Source organism: Cryptotermes secundus, unplaced genomic scaffold (assembly GCF_002891405.2).
Source record: "Cryptotermes secundus unplaced genomic scaffold, Csec_1.0 scaffold674, whole genome shotgun sequence".
NCBI lineage: Eukaryota > Metazoa > Arthropoda > Insecta > Blattodea > Kalotermitidae > Cryptotermes > Cryptotermes secundus.
In genome coordinates, this window is record NW_019718623.1 from 316,909 (window position 1) to 341,657 (window position 24,749).

Below are 24,749 nucleotides of genomic sequence, written 5' to 3' on the forward strand. Positions count from 1 at the left end.
ACACCTCCCCGCGACAGCAGGGACGTCACGCTACAACAGAAGTACTGTTGGAAGCGGTGTTTTCTGTGCGGTCCGCCGCGAGGCTATATAACGAGGACCAATGGGACAACGAGGACCGATGTCCACGAACGTCTCTCTTCAGGTCTCTAAAAATGTAAAAATCACATGGGGCGAAATCTGGGCTGTAGGGGGGGGGGGATGTTGAAGCACTTCCCAACCAGATCTCTGTAGCGTATTCCTCACAGAGTTGGCAGTGTGGGGGCGCGCATTATCATGAAGAAGGTTAATGTCATTCGATAGCATTCCAGGGCGTTTGACTTCATGGCACGTCTCAGTTTCTGCAGAGTGTCTTCATAGCACTGTGCACTGATTGTGGCCCCATGCTCGAGAAATTCGACAAGCAGAAGGCCTTTGCAGTCGAAGAAGAACGTAATCATCACTTTACTGGAACTTGTGTGTACGGCTTTGGATTTCTTCGATGGGAGAGAATTCACGTGTTTCCATTGGTGGCTCTGCTGTTTGCTCTCGGGTTCAAAATGGTGGCACCAAGTTTCGTCCCCAGTGGCAATACGGGACAGAAAAGCATACTCTTCCTCATGGTATCGTTGCAAGCGACCCAGTGATGCAGCCATTCTCTGAGTCTTCTGTTCCTCCGTGAGTTGAAGTGGAACCCACTGCGCGCAGATTTTGCGGTACAGCAGGTGTTTTGTCACAATGGCGTGTACGGAACCGTGACTTATTCCTATCAAAAGACTAATTTCTTCCACAGTGATCCGTCGGTTTGCCCGGATATGACCATCCAACGCAGCAATAACATTAGGAGTGATGACACGATGAGCCTGTCCTGGGCGACCATCATCTTGCAGTGACACACGTCCCTCTCGGAATCTCTTATGCCACGCCAGCACAACAGAACGTGACATGTTGTGTTCGCCGTAAACAACAGATATGCGACGATAAATTTCTCATCCTCCTCCTTCAGCAGTCAAAAAGCGCACTACACTTCGCTGTTCTTCTTTACCCGCCTCCATTACTGATGTCGGACGACCACACGTAGCGTTAACCTTACTTCCAGCACAATAAACAAACGACTCGTGTGCAAGGGGATGTTGTCACTGTGCTTTCCTGAGTCCCCACCAGTTGTCCTTACCGTAAGCAAATTCCAGTGTTACCAACTTGCGCGCCGTGTGAGTTATGCGTGGTGACCCGTTTTCCTTTGACTGCCCCTTATATATCCGGTCTAGAAAACCGAAATTAACGGCCGTGGGGATCTGTTGCGCTGACCACGCGAGACCCTCTATTCGCTAAAACTGGCACTAACTTTGCCGATAAGCGGCGGTCGCTATAGTTCGCTTGCGGACTACAGGCCACGGAGTTCTCCATGATATGACGTCATGTAATCTGGTGTTAGTCTATAGACGTTTCGGAGGGAAGTACTGGCTCCATATTTAAGGTCGGAAGGTGAGCCAAGAAAGCAGAGCACTCAACTTGCTACTTCTTGCTAATTGTTTTAGAGGCTTACACTTCGACCCTGAAGATGACTGAAGCAACTTATTTCGAAACTTCGGCAAACTTCTACAACACTACATTGAGTGACATCCTTGAAGATACTATTTCTCATCAAGGCTTGAATCAAAAGAGAAGGCTTTAGTTCCCGAACGTTTTGGCATCATATACGTACTTCGTGTCTAGGGCTCTGTTTTGCTAACAGAACAGCTGCTTATGTCACAAACATAAAAACTTCTGGTAGCAGAACCTAAAGACCCAACACCGCTATTAACCAAGTCCTTGCCTTTCCGTCTCACCCTCAGTGTATATTTCACCAAGACACGTCTCATTTCATTCCATTTTCCAACATATTTCCTTCTTAATGCATTTCTTACCTTCGTTATCTCTCTACGTATGCTTCAGCTGTCAACTACACATATATATAATTTAGTATAATCAGCCATTTTTACATGTTAATGCTAGTGCCAAGGTCAAGAAAATGTGGATCTTTTCATCCACTCCCCATACGCCTTCGTGGCGTAGTGCTTAATTAGTTAAGCATAGGGACAACTTCACCTTTACAATGCTTGTGATAGTACATATGCCTTAAGTTCAGTCCTAAAGCAGTTTACATGGGATTTATGGTGGACAAGATGGAATTGGCAGAGCCTTTTCTCGAGTACTTCACTTTTCTGCTGCCTGTTATCATCCCAAATCATCAATTCCCTCACCATTATCAGGGGGGGTGATAAAGTAGGTCAATCTGCAGCCACAGGGCCACGGAACTCAGTTCCACCCCCCAAGAATAAATAATAAAACAAAAGTTATAACACACGTGTATGACAATCACTTCAAAACAAAAGTTAGTAATAATGAACAGTAAATTTCAATAGTGCACGTGTCATACAATACTGAGTTGCAAACTTTATAACTGCAGACAATCACAGGAACTAAGAGACTGGTGCCTAAACGTGTTTCAGTGTGCGAACAAATCTAGTACTGTGTTATTTTAAAGACAATTGAAGGTATGTAATTAATATCCGTGGCGAGTTTTGCTATGCGCAGCGTGTGTTGACGGTTGCGAAAACTTAATATCTACATGAACAGCCAATGGTAACTTCCATAATTTAATTGTCTTAACAACTGAAGTTAACCTGTCTAGACCACAAATATTTTCTTTTATGAAACATCGCAAACTGTCAACCTAACCTCATTACGTTCGGTATTATCCAGAGAGTTACGTGACATGTTGTCGCCTCTGAGTTGGAGACCCTTTGTTTCGCTGTCAAATCAAATATCTGTCCTCATTAGTTTAAATGTTTCTGGAACCCCAGACCTCTACTGTGCAGGGTTAACAGGCACGCGAGGTCGTAACGGTATAGTGGCCCACATTCTTACCTGAGTGACTGGCCAACATGACGACGATGCAGAACACGAGGCCCAGCCTCATCGCTCCACCCACCGCCGCGCGCAGCTTGTCCTACCTGCAACACAAAAACTTACCATCACACACTGTTTCACAGAGCCATCGCATCTGGTGATCCGTGCATTAGCACCAAGATATGAAGGCGTGAAGGGGCGTGGATGTAAAGATCCATGTATTCTAGAACTCTATACTAGATGGGGGTAGTGGTCAGATTTTCACTCCGTGTCCTGTAGGTTCGGGGAAAGAGCCGCCGGTCCACAATGGAAAATAGACTGGGTGGAGTAATTCTGGACGCAGTGGTTGTAAACAGAAAATTTCTTCCAGCCAGGAAACATGTATTTACTTACTTATGGAGTTCAGCCCTTCTTGAGGAGTCACCAAATCTGTAGCTACTCAAGAATTTCACAGCATTTTATGGAATCCGAAGGCTCATTACCGTGTTCGCAAGAGCCCTCCACTGGCCCCTATCCTGAACCAGATCAATCCAATCCATACCATCCCATCCTATCTCTCTAAGATCCATTTTAATATTGTCCACCCACCTACGCCTTGGTCTTCCAACTGGTCTCTTTCCTTCTGGCTTTCCCCATCAATATCCTATATGCATTCCTTTTCTCACACATTCGTGCTACATGCCCTGCCCACCTCTTCCTTCTTGAAAGAAAACATGTAGCGCTTACAAATGTTCCTGACAGTCATTGTTTCTTGTGAGTATCAATTGGTTTTTATCTTAATTATTTAACTGCAACTTTTTCAATTACAAAGGCTTTGAGCTTAGAATGGGGAGAACGCGGTAGTGTAGCGGTTTTAGGGGCTATGTTACAAGTCGGAAGGTCGCGGGTTCAAGTCCCGATGAGGTCATTGGATTTTTTTCAGTTGACCTAATCCTTCCAGCCGGACTAGGCCCTGGGGTTTACTCAGCCTCTAACAGAAATGGGTACCAGGAATTAATTAAATAATTTTCCTGGGGAGTAAAGCGCGGCCAGCGCGCAAGGCTGACAACCTTACCGCCATTTTTGAGCCGATTGTCTAGATAATGTGGGACCCTCAACGTCTCACAACCCTATGGGCCTTCACGGCCTGGTAAAGGGATAGCTTTACTTTTTTTACTTTACCATCAACAGTGTACATAACTGTCTGGTAGTGGAATCCACAGGTTCACCGTTGCTAACGCCAGAACCCGCCAATCACATGATTCATGTGCCNATTTTCTTTCCTCCTCTTACTCCCACCTTGGAGCACAGGGCTGATCTCTCAATTTCTTGATCATTTTATGGATGGTAGGACACCTTGGACGGGTAATCAACTCGCCGCAAGGCGTCTACCTAAACACAGGACAACATAAACACAGAATGAACGCATATATATACCAAATATCCATGCCTTGTGTGAGATTCGAACCCACGATCACGGTTTCCGAGTAAGCGAAGACAATTCATGCCTTAGACCGCTCTGCTACCGTGACCGGCACTTACGTAATATACTGTTAGTTATTTAACGTTTCTTCAGTCCCGTGCGTTACATACCTTGAAATGATAGGATGACAGAAGGGTGCGAAGTTTTGAAAATCAGGACAGATAAATACATTGGTCGCCAAGAAAGTATCAGTATTTTCTACGCAAAATCTTCTTGCTGTTGCCGTAATGCTTGTCCTAAACGTCCTCCTAGAATAAGCTACTCGGAAATCTAAGTTGAAAGACAAACTGTTATGAGTTATCATGACACTGATATAACTTCCTTGAATGTGGTTCACCGCTTCCTCTGTGATACAAATAACTGAATGAGATGACCAGAGTAAAAAAATTCACTTCCCGAATTATCTATCTACAGCTCTACCGTCCTTTTGTTGAACCTTGGCGGCATTTTCAGTTTCTTAATTCTATTCACAGTAAGTAGGACTCCTTGGATGGGGGATCAGTCTGTCGCAAGGCCGCTACCTACACACAGAACACAAACGCAAAATAAACACACAGACATCCATGCCTTGAGTGGGATTCGAACCCACGATCCCGCTGTTCGAGCGAGCGAAGACAGTTCATGCCTTATAACCGCGCGGCCACTGTGACCGGCTCATTCCCGAATACCGAGAGGAAATATAGTCACCAGCCAAATTTCTTTGGTCGGCACTTGCGATAAGCTGACTGTATGTTTCCACGCCTGGAATGGCATGAAAAACAGATTTATAGGGACCTGAAAAGAAACGATCATTGCATATTTCAGGGTACACTCTCAGTATTACCTTGAACAGAGAAATAACTCGAAGAAGTCAGGACAGCTTATCCTGGGCCGAGATTCGAAGACAAGACCTCCCTAATACGAAACTTGAATGGACGCTGGAATACTAAAATTGCGTTAGTGCATCTCTCTCGCATGGACGCTGGAGCCGCGGGTTTAAATCCCGTTTGAAGTACCGCCATTCTGCGCGATATTCGTAGTTGAGGCTTTACGATCGGCCGGAATTTGTTAGTTTCTATTTTCTGTCGAAAAACCTCACTACCTCTCAATTTTTCTGATTATTGCGAAAACGGACGACAATATATTGAAGACAAAGCGATTAATTAAGTCTCTCACAAGCAAATAACCGCCCGCTGATGCAACTGTACACCCACGTAAACGCACTGAGTGAGCAAAGTGTGATCCGCAAAAGTTGGCACTAACTTCGCAGACAAGTGGCAGTCGCTGGGTCAGTATAGTTCGCTTGCGAACTACAGGCCACGGAGTTTGTACAATTGGCAGTGTTCAGTGAAGGATCTGGTCTCATAGCGATGATTATGAAGAGTTTAGCTTCAGTGACGTAATGCTTTGTAGTTTGTTAAAAATTAATCGACATTTCGATGGAATACGTCACCTCCATCTTCACGGTCGAAAAATAAGCCAAGCAAGGAATCAGCATGAAGCAGGAAGCAAGGTATCTGTGCTTCTGCACAGGGACCACCAAGTCATTTGCTGCTCTGTGGTAAGATGGTTGATGAACTGGAAATTATTTGGAAGTCCTGGTTATGGACAATNGCAAGGCCTGTAGCTAAACACAGGACAACACAAACAGAATAAACACATACATATGCCAAACATCCATGCCTTGTGTGGGATTCGAACCCACAATCCCGTCTTCCGAGTGAAGAGAGTACATGCTTCAGACTGCTCGGCCACATTTGCCCAGATGGAGTGAGGAAATCAACGAGAGACCACAGTAAGAACCGCCGGTTTCCCGGCAGAGATTCGAACTGGCATTCGATTTGCAAGTTAGCAAGGTTGTGGAAGAAGTCAGGTTGTACTGCAGCGTTTGAAACCGTCAGTCAGAATAGGCCGAAATTCGAAGCACATTCCGTGCTGTTTTAACTAATCTGACAGTTGGATCAGCCCGAAAGGCCAAAGGAGCTGAAGTCATTCAGATCGAACCACATGAATTCTCGAGGTCTTCGCCTGTGCTCTTGCTGTAAAAACTTCGGGAGTTCAAAGTAGTATATGAATTGGAAGAAAGTGACGCGTGAACGTTCATGTGCGGCTTCCCAGAAGGTCCGTTTTGTGTGCAGAATGGGAAAGCAAACAATACTTGAATCGAAAAGAAAAGAGAAAGAGCTAGAATAAAAGGAACAAAAAAGGAAAGGGCTTGAGACAGAAGAAGTCGAAGGAATGGGGATACAAGAAGCGAAAGAAGGCTGAGGTAAGTGAAAGAGGAAGGGGAAAAATGATACGTTGTGGAGGAAGAAAAGTAGAAATGGAAGAAGTTGAAGCAGAAGATACAGAAGGAATTGATCTATAAAAGAAGAAGAGGAAGTAGAATGAGGTCAAAGATAAAGGGAATGAGGGATAAAGATGAGATGAAGCGAGAGTCCTGCTGTGCATAGAAGATGATAGTAAATTACAATGTCCTTACATCGATATGTAATGACTAGTCACGTGCTGGGGCTCGCAGAGGAAATGTTTATTTCGATTTTTTCTTTCCGAGTCATATACACTGCATTTGCTTGCAGAATGTTAGTGTGCGGCAGAGATATCAACACGAAGAAGTTCGTATACTTGCCCACCTATTTTCGACTTACCTGTCATCTACATGCAACTAGGAGTAGAACTGCTTTCTCATTGACATGTTTGCACGGTGATAAAATTTTTGATATCAGTACACAGATTAAGTCTGCCCATATGATTTATATCCTCAACCGTTTATCATGTGCCAGTTGAATCCACCTCACACATATTCTACGATTTTAAAATCCATTTTAATATTAGTACAAATATTATGTTTCTGGACATTATCCATCATATTGTCTTTATCTAAAAACCGTCCTGTTTATTTTTCAAAACACAACGTTTCGGATACTGGATTATGTCTCCGTCTTCAGGTAAAACCTATTCAGTTGGGGCCAATCCATAGAGCTAGTCTCTATCTCCGGATGAATATATACTCCTGGATCTTCATCATGTTTCTTCTCTTCGGACTTCCCCACTGAATTTTGTTCGCATTTTTCATCTCCGCAAATGCATGCTACGTGTCCTGCTAATCTCATATTCCTTCATTTGATCATTATAAAATATCTGCTGAAGAATGCAAATAATGGCGCTCCTCACTTTGCATTTCTCTGTCCTCTTGTTTCTTCCTTTTCTCAAACATCCTCAATCGACGTTCTTCCTTTGTAACGGCACGCAAAATTTTACGTATTATGCAAAATGATAGCAATTTTGGGTACGTGATTACATCATAAAAACTTGGCTTATTTCGCTACAGGAAAGTCGGTCACTGATTCTCACAATTGTGTGATTGCGCGTTCTACAAAATTTAAACCCTTAAAACGTATTGTACTGAATCCTAATAACATTATGTACGCATTTGAAATACCCTGATAGAATCGCCAGTGTGGCAAATTGTCCAATTTTGTAGGGTTAATAAAAGTTGTTATTCTTTGTCGCTGCGAACGAGTAGCGCAACAATTGCGACTCGGTGTAGGAGAATCTATTTCAGTTGAACCCGTCTGCTGCTATGCTTCCTAATCGTGGGTCCGTGGATCAGCTGAAGCCTGTCGAATTTCAAAACTACCATATTCCAATGGGAAAGAGGAGATATATTTGGACCTAAGACGGAGGAAGTTACGGAGCGCTGGAGAAAAATTCATAAATAGGAACTTCATTATTTCTTCTCCGCACCAAATCATCATCTTCTTCTACATCAAGCATTAGGCCCCAAGGTCTGTTGCGGCAAATACATTTATAAAGCCGAGGAGGATAAAATTGAGGATGCATAGAGCACGAATGGAAGAGAACGTATAAGCACGGCATTTTAATTGAAGACTAGGAAAGAGACTACTTGTGAGACATAGACTTAGATGGGAAAATAATATTAAAATATACATTTAAGAAACAGGATTGGAGGTTATGAACTGGATTTTTTGGTTCAAGATAGACATTAGTTGGGGGTAACGATCCCATGGAATCCATAAAGATCATGGAACAATTAATTCACTAGCCAGGAGACAATGAGCTTCTCAAGAAGCACTGTAATATACGATACATAGACTGACTGACTAACTCTGATCCCTCCTTGAGTAGCTGCCAATTCTGCAGCTACTCAAGAATTTCCCAACATTTTATAGAATCTGGAAGTTCATTACCGTGTTCACAAGAGTCCTTCATTGGTCCCTATCCTGAGCCAGATCAATTCAATCCATACCATCCCATCCTATCTCTCTAAGATCCATTTTAATATTGTCCACCTACTTACGTCTCCGTCATTATAGTGATCTCTTCTGGCTTTCTTACCAATATCCTATATGCATTCCTCTTCTCCCCAGTCGTGCTACATGACCTGCCCATCTCATCTTCCTTGACTTGATCATTCTAATTATACTTGACGAAGAATACAAGTTATGAAGCTCCTCATAATGCAGTTTTCTCCAGCCTCCTGTCACTTTATTTTTCTTCGGTCCAAATATTCTCCTCAGCACCATATTCTCAAAAACCCTCAGTCTATGTCCCTCCCTTAATGGCAGAGACCAAGTTTCACGCCCATATAGAACCACAGGAAAAATTATGGTGTTGCATATTCTAATTTTTACGTTTTTAGACAGCAGACGACAAGACAAAAGCTTCTGAACTGAATGGTAGCAAGCATTACCCGAATATAGAGTAATCTGTGGTTAGCCAGTGTTGTATTTACGAGACCGTATATTTGTACATATCAAGTGCTCAACCGAGGCAAGAGATTGCTCTAATACAGTAATACTCAGCAAGTTATTTCTAGTGGTCTGGCTCTTACGTGACGTAAAGGAGTCGAGACAAACACGATATAAATCGAAATAATATGCAATAAAGTATTTTCCATCTGGCTACTGTTAATTCTAAATAAATATTTTTGGGCAATCAGCTGTGGCAATATGAAGCCGAGATCCATCGTTTCAGGCGGAGTTTCTACCTCACTGGAACTGACAATAAGGCTGGTGGCAGATGAAACGTTGATAATTCAGTCCGGACTGACTCAGTTGCTTGCCCGAGAAAAATTCATCATATTTAGTAGCCGTGAAAACTTCACTTCATATAAAATAAACTTATTTCATGCTAATATTTGTTTACAGAAACCGGTGGACAACTGAAAGAAGAGGTGTCGGACTGCGCAAAAGTTTGGTGAGAGGAAGGCTTAAGAACTATGGCAGATACGTGTAAGTTGAAAATATTTACTTACTGTAGTTATTAATTTTACATTGCCTTAGTTCTGTAATTTATACCCTGCAAAAAATGACGAGATAGAATTACATCTGAGATGACGGTTACTGAGAATGGTTAATACTGTCATGTGTGCGTGACTGTAGACGGGGTATGGATTGATGAATGGATTTATTGGCAACTTGCACACACCACTCGGAAATACAGGTAATTACAGCGTTATCGCTAATCTCCACACTTTACAAATCACCGCAGCACGCGCTAAGCATTTTCTCCAGCCTGCTGTGTCTTAACCAACCGTTCCCTGGCAACGGCTTTAACAGTGGATATTCTTCAGCCTCCCGCGCTCAGGTCTTATCATTGCCGCCCGTGCAAAACACTTGTCAACTGTCAACTCAACTATAGCGCCATCTCTTCTCAGCCTCTCCTGCAGGGCTCAACTGGAATGCCCCAGTTATCTTCTTTATAACCATTTTGCACGGACCACATCGAAATCAATGTTCTTCTATTGTTGCGTGCGTGTTCGTTTCCGCAAGAATGTGTTTACCGAGCCGTTGCTCAGAAACGGCCGTTTGTTTATTCGTTTACTGCATAGCAACGGCTGTGCTCGTTGTTTGTCTCGAGGCCTTTGCCAAGCAACGGATCTAAACGACAATATCTTGGGGAGGCTGTAAATATTGGAACACAAAGAAATGTCGAAATATCATTGCGTAAGAAAGCACATCCGTGTTGGATTTCAGGTTGTCACAACAGTGACGGTCTACTGGGTTGTAAAGTCGTGTAGTTCGGAAAACCCTGACGTTTCAGAGAATTCTAGCGGCACCAGCTTCAGGGTCAAACATAATATCCAAGCAAGAAGCGGGCCGAAAGTAAAGCTGAACTATGAATGGAGAATCGGCCCTGATGTAGGACAGTCCAATTCTAAAATGAATAATGAGAAGATAATGCAAGAACCAATGTTCACCCTTCTGCTGACTCTCCTATAGTTCTTTCCAGGTTTGGATTAGCCAGTATCAGGCCAGAGAGGAAGCAATCTTCGAGAAAAAAAGCAGGTCTCTTGCCGTACGTCACAATCTGGTCAATAGCCCAAGTAGGGCTCGTTCGGCCGCTACAGCGCGGTTGTCTGCTTGCTGGTTTGTTTCTTCCATGAAGAAGGAAACGATATGTTACCGCGAAACGTCAACTTCTTTCCGCACTACAAGGCATTACAATCCAAAGACCACACTCTTCAAAATACATCCACGTTCTCATGTTTCCTTCTCTTCTGCTATTGCACATAACAAAAATGCGTCACTGAAAAGAAGAAATTAAACCGTGCGTGCGTTGATAACAGAGGTCGATGTGGCTTGCATTGTTCTTTCCCCGATAGTATAAAAGCTATTCCTGTAACAGGCCCATAGAGTTGTGAGACATCGAGGTTCCCACATTATCTAGACAATCGGCTCACAGATGGCGGTGAGGTTGTCAGCCTTACGCCCCGGCCTGCCTTTATCTCCCATGAAGATTCCTGGCACTCATTTCTGTTACAGGCTGAGTCGACCCCAGGGCCATAGTGCAGCTGGCAGGATTAGGTCAACTGAAAAATCCAACGACTTCATCGGGAACCGAACCCGCGACCTTCCAGCCTGTAGCATAGTGCCCCCTTCCGATATTATGGTGCGTTTTGATTGCTTCATATTAATGTGCTAGTGGTATAATTTTCAAAACACTTTTCATAAATATCCATCCATTGGTTCTAAAGTTAAGAGCCGTGATTTCTCAGTCGGTATAGTGACTGGACGACCGAGGAATCTGGGTTCTATTCCCAGCAGATTCCTCTCTCCTGCAGAGTGCTCAGCCCGCTCTTCGGCCCACACAATCTCCCATTCAGTGGCTACAGACTGCTCTTATCCTGGGAGATAATCGGCCAAGACGAGAAGCTGACCATTCACCTTTATCTAGTGCCAAGGTTAACAGTGTGTGGAGGTAGACTACCATTTCTCCATGCGTCATCATATCGTGGTTTAATTCACACTCAGATGTGTGGGATTGAAGGTGACACGTACATTATTTCATTATAAACCTGTTTTTTTTTTCTGTAAAACAATAAATACAAGCAAAAAGAATCATATTCACTAATACGCAGTGGCATCGCGGTTCTGTGATTCCGATGAATTTCTTCGAGAAAGAAATATGTCTTCATTTTATACGCCCTGCTAAGATCGCATAGCAAGCAACTAGATGCGTGTTCCTCAAGTATCATTCATATTTTTGGAGATGTTTCCGAGTTGAAACCCTAAACAGACTCCTCTTTCTTACATATCCAATTACGGAAAGTTGAAACCGGAATAGCTCAGTAGTGATAGCGATCAAGCTACCGGATGGGCAACCCACGAATTGGGTTTCGAGTTCAAAGATCAGAGGCAAGATATGTTTCTACCCTTTAACAGTGAAGAAACCGTCTCAGGGGTCTACTCAGTCTCCAATCCAGTGAGTACTAGGGGCTATACCCCCGGGGGTAAAGACGCCGGGTCATGTAGCTGACCACTTATCTCCATCTAATGCCAAGGTGTACAATAAACTGAGGATTATTAATTAATTTTGAAACTACCGTTAATATCACGGAATGCCTAGGTACTGAGGATGAGGTAATGAAGTGAACTTGCATGTTGGATTGGCCCGAATTGATCGTGATTCTTTCGCTTGAATGCTCACTCGAAAGAAAGTTTACTAAACTTATATTTTGCAATGTCTACATCAAAGTTGCATCTCAAAATGTAAGCGATTAGGGCAAATTTTCGGCTGAGAAAAGCTAGATTTTGGCAAATATGAAGATGCAAGATAGAGCTCTTTACGATATAAGCATCACTCCATGGAGGGCGGTAGAAGGGAGGCGAACTGTGTGATTACAGCTCCGGCCACTTAGAAAACTTCGTGGCTTTAGTCCGCAAGCGAACTATACCGACCGAGCGACCTCCGCTTGTCGGTGAAATTAGTGCCAACTTTTCCGGCCACTTTATCTCTTATAATTTGCCTGTAGTTTTGTATGGTGTGAAACTTGGTCCCTGACATTAAGGGAGCAACACAGACTGAGGGTACATGAGAACAGGGTGCTGAGAAAAATATTTGAACCAAAGAGAGATGAAGTGGTAGAACACTGCATATTGAACACTCCATAAATTGTACTGCTCACCAAATATAATTAGAATGATCAAGTCAAGGAGGATGAATGAACGTGGTATGTAGCACGCATGGAAAAAGGATGCATACAGGGTTTTATGGAAAAATCACGAGAAAAGAGAGGAGGCAGAGAAGTAGTTTTGAGGATAATATTAAAATGAATCTTAGAGAAAATAGGTGGGTGGTATGCAATGGATTCGTGTGCCTGACGATAATCAGTTGCGGGCTCTTGTGAACGCTGCAGTGAAACTTTGGGTCTCGTAAAACAGTATACTTTTGAGTGATTTAGAGACTCAGTTCTGTGGAGAAACAGCGGAGAAGAGAAACTTTGTCTACGTGGATATGGTGGTGTAAAAATAAATCTTTGTCCTCACCAGGAATCGAATTCTGGTCGTCAAACTGTATTTAGTCACCTTACTATCTGAACTAACTCGATTATGCGTGTGTGTGATAATAGGACTGAACGAATAGCGCAGGCCTATTATTATGAGTTGTACGTGGAATATTTCTGCTGTGTTAGGATGTGAACGGGTTGGGTCCGATCACAAGCCTAGAGCAACCCACTTCATAGGATACTTACTGTCTTTTAACCGCGGCGGCCCGGGTTCGATCCCGAGTCTGGTCAAGTGGGATTTGTGGTGGACAAAGTGGCGCTGGGGCAGGGTTTCTCCAAGTACTTCGGTTTCCCCTGCCAATCTTCATTCCACCAACTGCTCCACAATCACCCTCACCTATCATCTGGGGCTGGTACATTAGGCCAGAAGTGGCCGCAATACAGAGGACTCAGTCCCAGCCCACTAGCAATAAAAAATAATACTGTATTTTATCTGTTGCAAACTATATACCATCGAATGGAATTGACGGAAGGTGGAATATCACACATACACAGATTTCCAGTTAGAATATTCAGTGTTTCGTCCGAGATTCGAATCGGCTACCTGCCAAATGCAAATCAGTCGCGTTGTCGCTTGATATCTCCACGATCAAGAAGAAACTTTCGATGATTAAGGATTTACATCCAAAATTGCAAAAGTGTACCCAACAGCTTTACTGGCATTCGAACACTAAGCATCTAACGGCGCATGAGTGGGCGGCACATGACGTCACATGGTCCCGTTACTATTACTCGTGACCCAGCTCTATTTAACGACGCCCCATTGTTTATAACACTACCAAAACAGTCTCGCTTGTCCGAGCGGCCTCGACGGCTAACATTTCCTCTTCGGTTTAAGAAATATTACCTTTGACCAGCCTTCTAGAACACAAGTATCATTCTTATCAACAGCAGAAGTGTTCAGTATTGGCTTAGTATTGTCACGGAAATATTTTAGAGCATTACACACACGTTTGAAGGAGCCGGGATAGCGCAGTGATTATTGGGACTGGATGCGGGCTGGACTATAGAGAAGTCGGAGTTCGAGGGCTGGTAGAGCAAGAATTTTCTCTCTTCCACGTCGTCGAGACCGGTTCTGGGGGCCATCCGGCCTCCTTTCCAATGGGTACCGGAGGTTCTTTTCCCGGTGATAAAACGGCCGAGGCGTGAAGTTGAACACTCGCCTCCAATTAGTGCCGAGGTCAAGAAAACTTGAATCTATACATTCACTCGCCCATACGCATGGCGTAGTGATTAATTAGTTAAAAACAGGGACAAATTTACCTTTACACACATGTTTGATGTTTCATGTATCATTTGTCTCAGCCACAGATCTGCAAATCCTAACCTAATCCTTATCACCAGTCTTAGTCTAGTGATAGACAAAGAGCCTATCATTAGTGCCAGTCTAGCAACATATACAGGATGTCCGGATGAAAGGTATCCAAAATGAAAAATGTATATCTCGGAAACTAATTTTCATACACGTATCCGGTTTATATAATCGAAAGGAAAACTCTGAAAGTTTCTTTTTTTCCATGCCAGGCTTACGCGCAAGCGCCGCTTCATTTCTGCCACAATGTTAGGAATCACCTGGACAGAGAGATGGCTAGGAGATGGATCGGCAGAGATGAACCAATTGCTTGGCCTCGTAGGTCGCCAGATTTAACACCAGTGGATTTTTTCATGTGGGGTTATGTGAAGAACATTGTCTACCAGGTTAAGATCAACGAGCTTGAACACCCGAAAGCCCGCATAAGGGACGCTGTGACTACGGTAACACCAAACATGCTTCAAGTATGGATATTTCTCGTGCCACCAAGGGAGCCCACATTTGAATTTATTGAGAAAGTTATATATGCAGAAAAGACTTTGATATTTTCCTTTTGTAATGGTGTAACCCATTAATTTGTATAATAAATTCTTTCTGAAATGATTTTATTTTGGATACCTTTCATCCGGACACACTATATTATCACTGGGCATAGACAAAGTATATCTTTATCACTAGTATCAATCCAGGAACATAAATTGAGCTAGCACTTTATCAGGGGGCCTAAAAAAAGCACATCTTTCTCACTTGTGCCAATGTAGGCACATAAATTAAGCTTAATCCTTGTCAGTATACTAGTTCCTAATCACTAGGCTTAGCCCAGTGAAAAAAAAGCTTGTAATTATTATTATTGTAACATTTCTCTTGACCACTAACTCAGTCTTCTATGTAGGGCTAGTCCGCCAGAAGTAAAATGGAAGGTGCCTGAACGTCCAACATTTTCGAGGTCTAATAAGCCTAACCACACCCCACATACATCTTCATTAAGTGGACCTTAGACACAGAGACAATTGTTTCTTTGCTTTATAAAGCTGACAAAGTTAACAGATGAGATACGTAATCGTAGAACTATATGCGGTTTGAATATATTTTAATGAAGTCATAACTGAAGTGCAGCTGTGCCTTGAAAAGGGATATCTGTGTGGTATCGTGTTGTATATACATCTACTAGGCTATGAGCAATGTTAAACCCACAGGCTAAAAATATTTTGGGAACATGAAATGGACCGCAATCGGAAAGTAATTACATTTATGTCTCTCTATTGCTTTGGTGTGTAGTTTTATTAATTTCATTACAAACATTTTTATAGTCATTATTCTCCAGTAATTTTACAGCTACATAATCTGAGAAACTGACAGGGTTTTTAAATAACCATAAATTAAAAAATATATAAATAATTACAACTCGGGAGCGACAAAGTTGCTACGCAGCGGTGCGGGAAACGCATCTCTGCAGCAGTGAATCAACAGCTAACAATAAAGGAAGAGGTGTTTTCTGTGGGGGCCGCCCCAGGCTGTATAACGAGGATCTCGGGGACCTGAGAGAATGAAAATATAAGAGGCTTAAACTTGGCGGTGGTTAAGCTTACGACCGTTCAAATGACTAGTTGTCGTTGTAGAATAAGATATGTAAGTTAGACATGATCTGTTCTGTAAAGCCTGTACTGACAGAGGACTTGTGTGTAGTGCTAAAGGAAGCATTTTCGATAATATGTTGGAAAAAAAAAACTCTCAAGGGGCCTGACGCCAAGACGAACTGACTGGCGGTAAACCGCCAGTCGTAAAGCAACTCTGAGAGAATTGAGAGAGTCGGCAGTCGAAGGTGATTGAGAGGAAATGACAACAAAGGAAATAGACAGTGCAAAGAAGACTTCACGTGTGCTGCAGTGACAGACTGTTATAAATCCGTTCCTAGGATACGACTAGTGAAGATGAGAACGCTAGTGTGTATGCAACGGTGAACTGTAAAGTGTGTAGATCAGCGATAGCGCTGTATTACTTGTAGTTACGAGCTGAATGTATAAGGTGTGAATAAATACAATCATCCGATCCATAACCCATCAGTAGTCACCCCTACACGTGAAAATATATAATGAGGATAGCAGTGACTATAATATGATATAATTTCACTGATATAAATTTTTATTACATCAGATTTGTCACATAGGGTGGCAGATATTCGCACGTTTGTCATCTTCCACGTATAAGGAAATGTTTCATGCGTAATGTATACAAATTTTACATAGAATATTGCTCATTGTCTGAACGTCAGAGAGTGGACAGTAGGCCTTTATTTCAGTTTCAGAGATTTGTCCTATTTAACATACGTCATTTTTTATGTGTTGGCTCTATTCCTGTCTTCAGCGACTGGTTGTCAATATTGTAACGGATTTGTTATCATTGTTATATAAATATAAGTTAGAGAAATCTAGAACACAGAATATCACAGCTTCGATCTCAAACGTAATCACAGAAATTAAAATATAAGAAGTAGGCATGTAACAAGTGCCAGTATAGTGATAACCAATAAATTGAACATGAAGTGGTACCAACCCTCGAAACGCCATCTGTATCAGATATGCTTTAGACAGTGGGCATGTTCGACATGTAATTACTAGGATGAATCAGTCATTGCTGCGCATATGTATGTATGTATGTACGTTTATGACCTATCTCCAAACTAAACATCTATTTTTTGGCACATTCATTTGTTATCACCACACAACGGAAACTAAATGTAGATGTTGGGCAACCGACTTGTTGTTTTATATTCCATACAAAATCTTACCTTAACGAAAAATGTATGTTGTTTTAATCGTCACACAACATTTAAGGACCCTGTATCGCTTTGCTGCAGTACCACTTCTGCCAGGTTGGTACTGACAGTAAAAAGTTATTCTTGGACGCAATTAATTAAGCATCATGCCATGAGTATGCACGGGGGAGTGGAAGTATAGCTCCACTGTTATTAACCTCGACACTGGACGGAGGTGAGACGTCAACTTCACTCTCCTGTTACCATACGCTCAAGGAAACAGCCCGCGGTACTCATTGAAAAGGATGCTGGGTGGGGCCCAAAGCCGGTCTGGACCCTATGAAGAAGAGGATCATTTCTTATTCTTATCGGGAATCGATCCCCGTCTCGTTGTTCGTCCACTCTGTGTCTAAGTCTATACCGACTTAGTTTTCCCAAGGAATTTACGAAAATTCGCAGTTCTTTCGGAAGTTATGGGCGTAGGATGGACACTCTGACATGATACCATAAATTTTCATTTTCTTACAAAATCTGGAACGTGAACTAAAGTAGTTGAGTGTGTGGGTTAAACATTCTCGGTCATATAAAATTCTTTCATAGAGTGAACAGTTTGAATAGCCGACAAAACCCGACATGGCGTCCGTCATTTTCTTTTAAATTTTTGAAGTACTAAATTGGTGCAGATAATATTTAAAAATTCAGTTCTTGCCTCATGACGAGGACACTACATCTCCTTTACAAAATTCAATTTGTTGTTGCTGTTTAAGAGAATCATACGAAACACATAAAGACACGGGCAACACGAAGATTTGCTTAATGATAAGGAAGGGGGTAGGTATAGTTACCATTGTGATTTGAAGTTGCGCTTCCCAGAGCGGGAACTGCGGCCCCTCACAGTGCCTGAAGCTTTGTCCCAGAGCCACCCAGAAAGGGGCAAATAAGAAACATACCAAATTAATTTTTATCCTAAAAGGCCATATTAAATTAAAAACGTGAAATTTAATGACAAGCAGAATTCTGTTTGTTGCCTGCTTCATGCTGGTTTCTTGCTTGGCTTACTCTTCAACGCAGAGAACTGAGGCGACGTGTTCCTCCGAAACGGCTGTTTGCTTTCAACGGACTACACTGGGTTATATCCCAGAAAACAGAACTCTTCATCATCGGAGCTCAGGACATCTTTACACTCCATTGACAATAACAGTAAAAAGTAGAAGAAACTTATAACTTTTGTTTTTAAGAAAGTTAAAGGCTTGCTCATTTGTTTCTGTTGACTGAAGCTTTCGAGTATTTTGACCAGTGCATCTGTTTACATTGTGCCTTCTGCTGCCAGATGCTGCTAATGTTCACACCCTTTTGCGTACACGTGCTTGTTTGCTTATTTGTTTGTTTGTTTGTTTCGCTTTTTTTGTATCACTTAGTCATGAATTCTGAAGAATCCATTTGGTAAGCAACGAGCAGATTGTTGCGGTGGTACAGCTCGAGAAATATCTTGTTATTGTAAGGTTTCATGCTTCTTCTCAGTCCCTCTAGACAAAAGCCGGGGTAGTATCTTCCAGTTGGTCAGGACCACTTTCTTCCACATCCTTACTTCCTCGGCACTCAGCACCTTTATATCTCATTCAGCGATATATAACTTATGCAACTGAAACAGTGTCTTTAAATTCCTCTAAAGCTTCAAATTAGTTCAATATAATGAATGAATGTATGAAGAGTGGGCCTTCTCGGCCCTTGCACCGCGACCTACAGTGGTCTATTTCAAGGGTCTCCAAACTACGGCCCGCGATGTGATTTTATCCGGCCCGCGAAAGAATTCTGCAGAAATGCGCCAACTGAACTAATTTTCCATTGAGTACTGGTAAATGTGATTCAGAGCTTATTGACCCGACATATTATACCGCAGTTCGATGGCTTAGCTGTGGAAAAGTTCTTTCGCACTTCTTTCAGCTCAGGAATGAAATTGATATATTTCTTACCGAGAAAAACCATCACGAACCACTTTTACCAGATACCGAGTGGCTTTGGAAATTAGCAATTTTGCTGATCTGGTGAACCATATGAACCATTTGAATTTAAAGTTGCAGGGTGAAAATAACTTAGTCTGTGATCTATTTGCACTTATCAAGGCATTCAGAGCAAAGTTGATACTTCTGGAAAGCCAAGTGAAAAATTGTAACTTTGTTCATATGCTATACTGTGCAGAGTTGCATAAAAAGGGTGAAGCAGAATTTCCTTCCTCATTTGCAAATTTAGTCATTTTAGATTTGAAAGAACAATTTCGGAAGCGATTTGCTGATTTGGATCCCAGTGCTCAGGAAATTAGATTGTTTCAAAATCCGTTTGACTGTGATGCTGCAGATGTCCCAAGTCAAATTCAAATGGAAATTATTGAACTTCAGGAAAATTATCATATTAAAGACAAATACAAGGAAGGAAATTTGATCGAATTTTATAAATTTCTGAACTCTGAGCAATTTCCAAATTTAAAGAAATTTGCTTGTAAATTTATCTCCATTTTTGGGACGACATATCTGTGTGAACAAACTTTTTCCCAGATGAAGTACATCAAGTCGAAATACAGGGCAAATTTATCCGATGAACATTTAAAGTCGCTACTTGTGATTAGCGTTTCAAAATTTGAACCTCAATTTAATCAGATTTTAAGAATGCAAAAAGAGTTCCATCATTCACATTAATTGTTTTATTATAATTTGTGATGAAAATATGAGCATTTGCTGCTACTGTCTGTTGTCATTGATATACGATAATTTATTCTCACGTACTTTGTATTTAGTTTATGAAATTCTGTGCTTTCAATAAAACTCATATACCTAGAGTTATTAATTTCTCATTTTATCCGGCCCGTTGAAAGTGCTGAATTACCTAATGTGGCCCGCGGTTCGAAAAGTTTGGAGACCCCTGGTCTATATGATACTTCAGTTCCTGCAAATCGCATCCCCATTACGGGGCCAACCTGCTGTTGCTTTTCGTTGTTCATTCCGGGAATCACATGAAACCCATAGAGGCGAACTTTCAGAAAACCAACAGTTCGTTCTTACAAACATTCACTCACTCATGGGCCTGAGCCCTTCTTGAGAAGCTGCCAATTGTGCAGCTAATCATGAACTTCCCAACTTTTATGGAACCCGAAGGTTCATTACCATGTTCACAAGAGACCTCCACTGGTCCCTATCACGAGCCAGATCAATCCAATTCAGACAATCCCATCCTACCTCTCTAAGATCCATTTGAATATTGTCCACCCACCTACGTCTTGGTCTTCCCAGTGGTCTCTTTCCTTCTGGCTTTCCAGAAGGAATTGCATTCCTCTGCTCCCCATTCGTGCTACATGCCTTGCCTATTTCATGCTTCTTGACTTGAGAGTCCTAATTATATTTGGCAAAGAGTACAAGTTATTAAGCTCTTCATTTTGCAGTTTTCTCCAGCCTCCCGCCATTTCATCTCTCTTCGGTCCATACGTTCTCGACAAAGTCCTCAGTCTATGTTCATTCCTTAATGTCAGAGACCAAGTTTCACACTCATACATAACCACAGGCAAAATTATAGTTCTCTATATCATCATTTTTATGTTTTTAGACAGCAGACGAGAAGACAAAAGGTTCTGGATTGAATGGTAGCAAGCATTACCCGAGTTCAATCTCCTCTTCAATTTCAATTTCCTCCTGAATCAGGTTTTGATTTGTTATAGTCGTTCCCAAATATCTGAACTGTGCCACATTTTCAAAACATCTGTTATCTCTCTTTATGTCATGATTTTGCCCTGCATTCTGGTGACGAGACAGCAACTTATCCAACAGAGATAAAATAGCGAACAGTGCTGCTGTCATGAAACGGTGTTGTATATTGCTGAAAAATGTCAGCTTGTCTTCTTCCAACTGCGGAAAGGCGTAGTTCTACAGCTTATCGAGTGAAATGTTCCCACTGATGATGAGCTCAGCAGAGGAAAACGTCCATAAACCTTTGCTATGAAGTATGCAAGATCTCACATTAATTTGATACACAGGAACATACGAATGGTTTCATCTTCTGGGAAATAACGCCATGTAGTCCACTGAACGTCAACTGATTTTTCGGAGGAATATGTTGCCTCTTCAGCCCTGAGGGTGGAGACGGCACGATCCTACGAAACATCGGTTGACCTTCAACAGACTACAGTGCGTTATATCCTAGAAGGCAGAAATTTCGTAACCACCGCTGTGAGAACTTCATATCCTAGACAGGAACATGACACGGCATAATATTTTCTAATTATCCTTCATTTCTCTCTTTTTTCAATGCGCATAACTGTCAAGAAAGTACAGCCTCCTAAAACCTTCGAATGACCCTTGGGACAGCCTGCGTTGAAGAGATTGCTAGTATCCGTCACCGTAAATAATTGATGTAAACATTGTTACACAGAACCTCGAGGGTGGCGAAATCTTGTGAACACTGTGTTCAGCCTGCGGGTACGATAAAGACGGGTAGTTTCTTGATTATCTAAGCGACTGTAATCTTCCCAGTGACTTTGCTACATGCAAGTAATTAGTTTAGGAATCGCTACATAGGCCTAGAGGGAGATTTCAGAACACCGTAGGATGGGAAAAGATATTTAGTGCCGATGGCACGGAATTATAAAAATGCAAGGCGAAGAGTAAATGCGAGGGAACGCCAAAGAAACTGGCAACCGTAACGCAACCGCAGTTTCCGAGAACTGTTATCAGCCTGAGTTGAACACATGTTACTTAATGGAGCAGCGTAAATTGAGGAAACGGCAACGCCAAGGTGCCAATTAGGAGGATATCACTATAATTCCGGCGCCTCTTCTGAGTTTTCCATTTACTTCTATGAGTTTAACACGTACCATTAAATCAGTTTGTATGAATTAAAGTATCTGCCAGAGAAATTCCTCAACTTACCGTGGTGTGGACAGCGCCGGGCGGTCGCACGCACATGTTCACTGCACTAAGCCACCATCATGTGTGTTCACATGTCACTACACGACGGTACTTGACCGTACTTGACTGCCTTTAGAAGGCCATGCTTCGTTGAGAATTCCTCCCGTCCGGTGGCGCCACCGTTACGCGTTTGGCTTTGCATGCTGTGCACACTGGAAGGATGTCTTTCAAGGACGCGTCAATTTTGCACTTAATTCACGACAATCAGAACATCAATTTAATTTCTTTTAGTGTAAAATTGCGAAATTTTCTACGGTGATAAGATTTTAAAAAATGTTAAACTTCTGATAAAGCTGTTTTATATTCCTTCATTCATCAGTAATCTGTCAAGACGACAGGTCCACAGTCTCTTCCAAAACAGTTCCTCCACTTAATGCGATCTTGAGCTTTCTCCTTCAAATGACAATATCCTCTTCTGTCCCCAAGGTCATCCAGCATCTTCTTACGTCTTCTTGTCACTTATATATAGAATATAAAACAGTCAGTACAGGACCTGTGTAACATTTGAGGTTTTCACGGCGGCAACTATGAAGAAAGCAGTCTTCTGGGAAGTGGCGCCGTGTAGATGTGCTGTTAACCGACGTTTCGGAGGAACGTATCGCTCCATCTTCAGGGTTTTTTCGCTTGCGGATTTCCTTATTTTTCCTTCTACCCTGAAGTAGGAGGCGATACTTTCCTCCGAAACGTCGGTTAACACCATATCTACACAGCGCCAAATCCCAGAAGATTGCTTTCTTCAGTACAGGACCTGTTGACAAATTCAGGGGAATGTCACAAAATTTGTTATATAAACTATGTACGCCTTCGTAAGTCCGACGTCTTTAGTGCATGAGGACCTTCAGCCCCAGAATGAATAAGTACTTCCCCTTTTCCAGCCCTTTATTCCTTTCATTTATCCGTTTCGTACTTTTATCTCCTTCCATATTCCTGCCATATTAGGTGGGTCCCATGGCACATTGCGCGTCCTCAGGTTGCAGATGGAGGAGACGCCCTCCAGGTATGGAGGGAAGCCGTGAATATACTGAATAAGCAGTCGCTGACAGCGGACAAGGGGTGGTCCTCCAGCTTGGGGGTTGGGCTTGGGGTCAAAACTCCTCACCGTAAAACATAAGCTTGTTACAGAAATGTTCAAAGAACCTCGGCCTTGTGTACACTTCTCCGAGTATACGTAGAATGATCAAGTCAAGAAGGATGAGTTGGGAATGGCATGTTGCACAAATGGGGCAAGAAGAATTGCATATAGGATATTGGTGGGAAAGTCGGAAGGAAGGAGACCACTGGGAAGACCAAGGCATAGGTAGGTGGACAATATTTTGTAAAATTGATCTCGGAAAGATAGGTTGGGATGGTATGGATTGGATCGATCTGGTTCAAAATAGGGACCGCTGGAGGCCTCAGGTGAGCACGGTAATGAACCTTTGGGTTCCAAAAATGCTGGGAGGTTCCATATTCCTTTTCCACACCATTCTTTTGGCCAGCCTATCATTAATTTTTTCTCATTTCTAGATGGCACACAAAGGCAAACATTGACCAGTTGCAAAAGTGACTCTTCTTTGAAGATATGTAGAAGCAGACATAATTGAAACGTAATGTAGAACTGACTATGGAACAAATTTGATAGATTTAATTTCTCACGTTGAAACAGTTTCCGTAAACATGGCTCAAAATATGCCATTAGAACATGACAACAATCAACTTTATCAATGCCATCTGTCAGACACTTAAAGTGTGATGCAATTATCAGAAACATATTGCTTGTATACAGTTTTAGTGTTTCTGGACATTATTCACCGTCCTGTTTTTATTTAAAAAAAAAACATTTTGGAGACTGAATTCTGTGTCCATCTTCAAGTTGAACCTACTCAGTTGGGCCCAATTGAAAGAGGTAGTCTCTAACACTGACCACCAGCACCAACAAAAGGTAGGGTATATAAACCAAGTACTGCACAAACCATGTGGGAGAGTTAAGACAAATATTAAAAACATTAAGAAAACTCCCTACACATGCGGCCTAGCACCTATGGTCCTGCACTATTTCATGGCTATTGTTGTCAAAATCAGAGTACTGTCAACAACAACAGCCGTGAAATAATGCATGTACATAGGTGCTAGGCATCATGTGTGTGAGCTTTTTAATGTTTGTCGTGACTCTAGCAGATGGTTTTTGCTGTGCATGGTTTATATATCCAATCATGTGCTGATGCTGATGTTCAGAGATAGGGAATAGCTCTACGGATTAGGCCCAACTGAGTATGTTCCACCTGAAGAGTGAGACAACATCCAGTCTCCAAAATCTTCCTTGGGGGGTAAAAGGTGGTGGGCATGTAAGGCTGACAAGCTTACCACCATCTGTGAGCTGATTGTCTGTAAAATGTGGGAGCCTTGACATCTCACAACCCTATGGGCCTTCACGGCCTGTTACAGGGATAGAACCACAATAATTGTGTTAATATACCACCATCATAAACTTTTAGATCATATTGCTTACTGTAAGGTATATTGAACTATAATATACCATAACCTTTTCATTTAACACTGATAAATAACTTAACCATTGAAGCTGATCCTGTGAAAATTAGTATGTTGATTGATTATAAACATACCTCCAA

General features: G+C 42.2%; 1 protein-coding gene and 1 long non-coding RNA gene across 2 annotated transcripts in view; one reads left to right on the forward strand and one right to left on the reverse strand.

Moving 5' to 3' along the window:
* LOC111862352 (serine proteinase stubble) overlaps positions 1–22,178 on the reverse strand; it is a 56,758-nt gene extending 34,580 nt beyond the window's left edge. Inside the window, exons 1-2 of the mRNA XM_023847666.1 lie at positions 22,102–22,178; positions 2,887–2,972 (exon numbers count right to left, since the gene is read on the reverse strand). Coding sequence (XP_023703434.1) covers positions 2,887–2,938 — 52 coding nt within the window. The 5' untranslated portion in view covers positions 2,939–2,972; positions 22,102–22,178. The remainder of the gene's footprint in view (positions 1–2,886; positions 2,973–22,101) is intronic.
* LOC117282164 overlaps positions 1–23,877 on the forward strand; it is a 31,184-nt gene extending 7,307 nt beyond the window's left edge. Inside the window, exons 2-3 of the long non-coding RNA XR_004512809.1 lie at positions 9,481–9,564; positions 23,647–23,877. This is a non-coding gene — a long non-coding RNA (uncharacterized LOC117282164). The remainder of the gene's footprint in view (positions 1–9,480; positions 9,565–23,646) is intronic.
* The last annotated feature ends 872 nt before the right edge of the window (positions 23,878–24,749 follow it).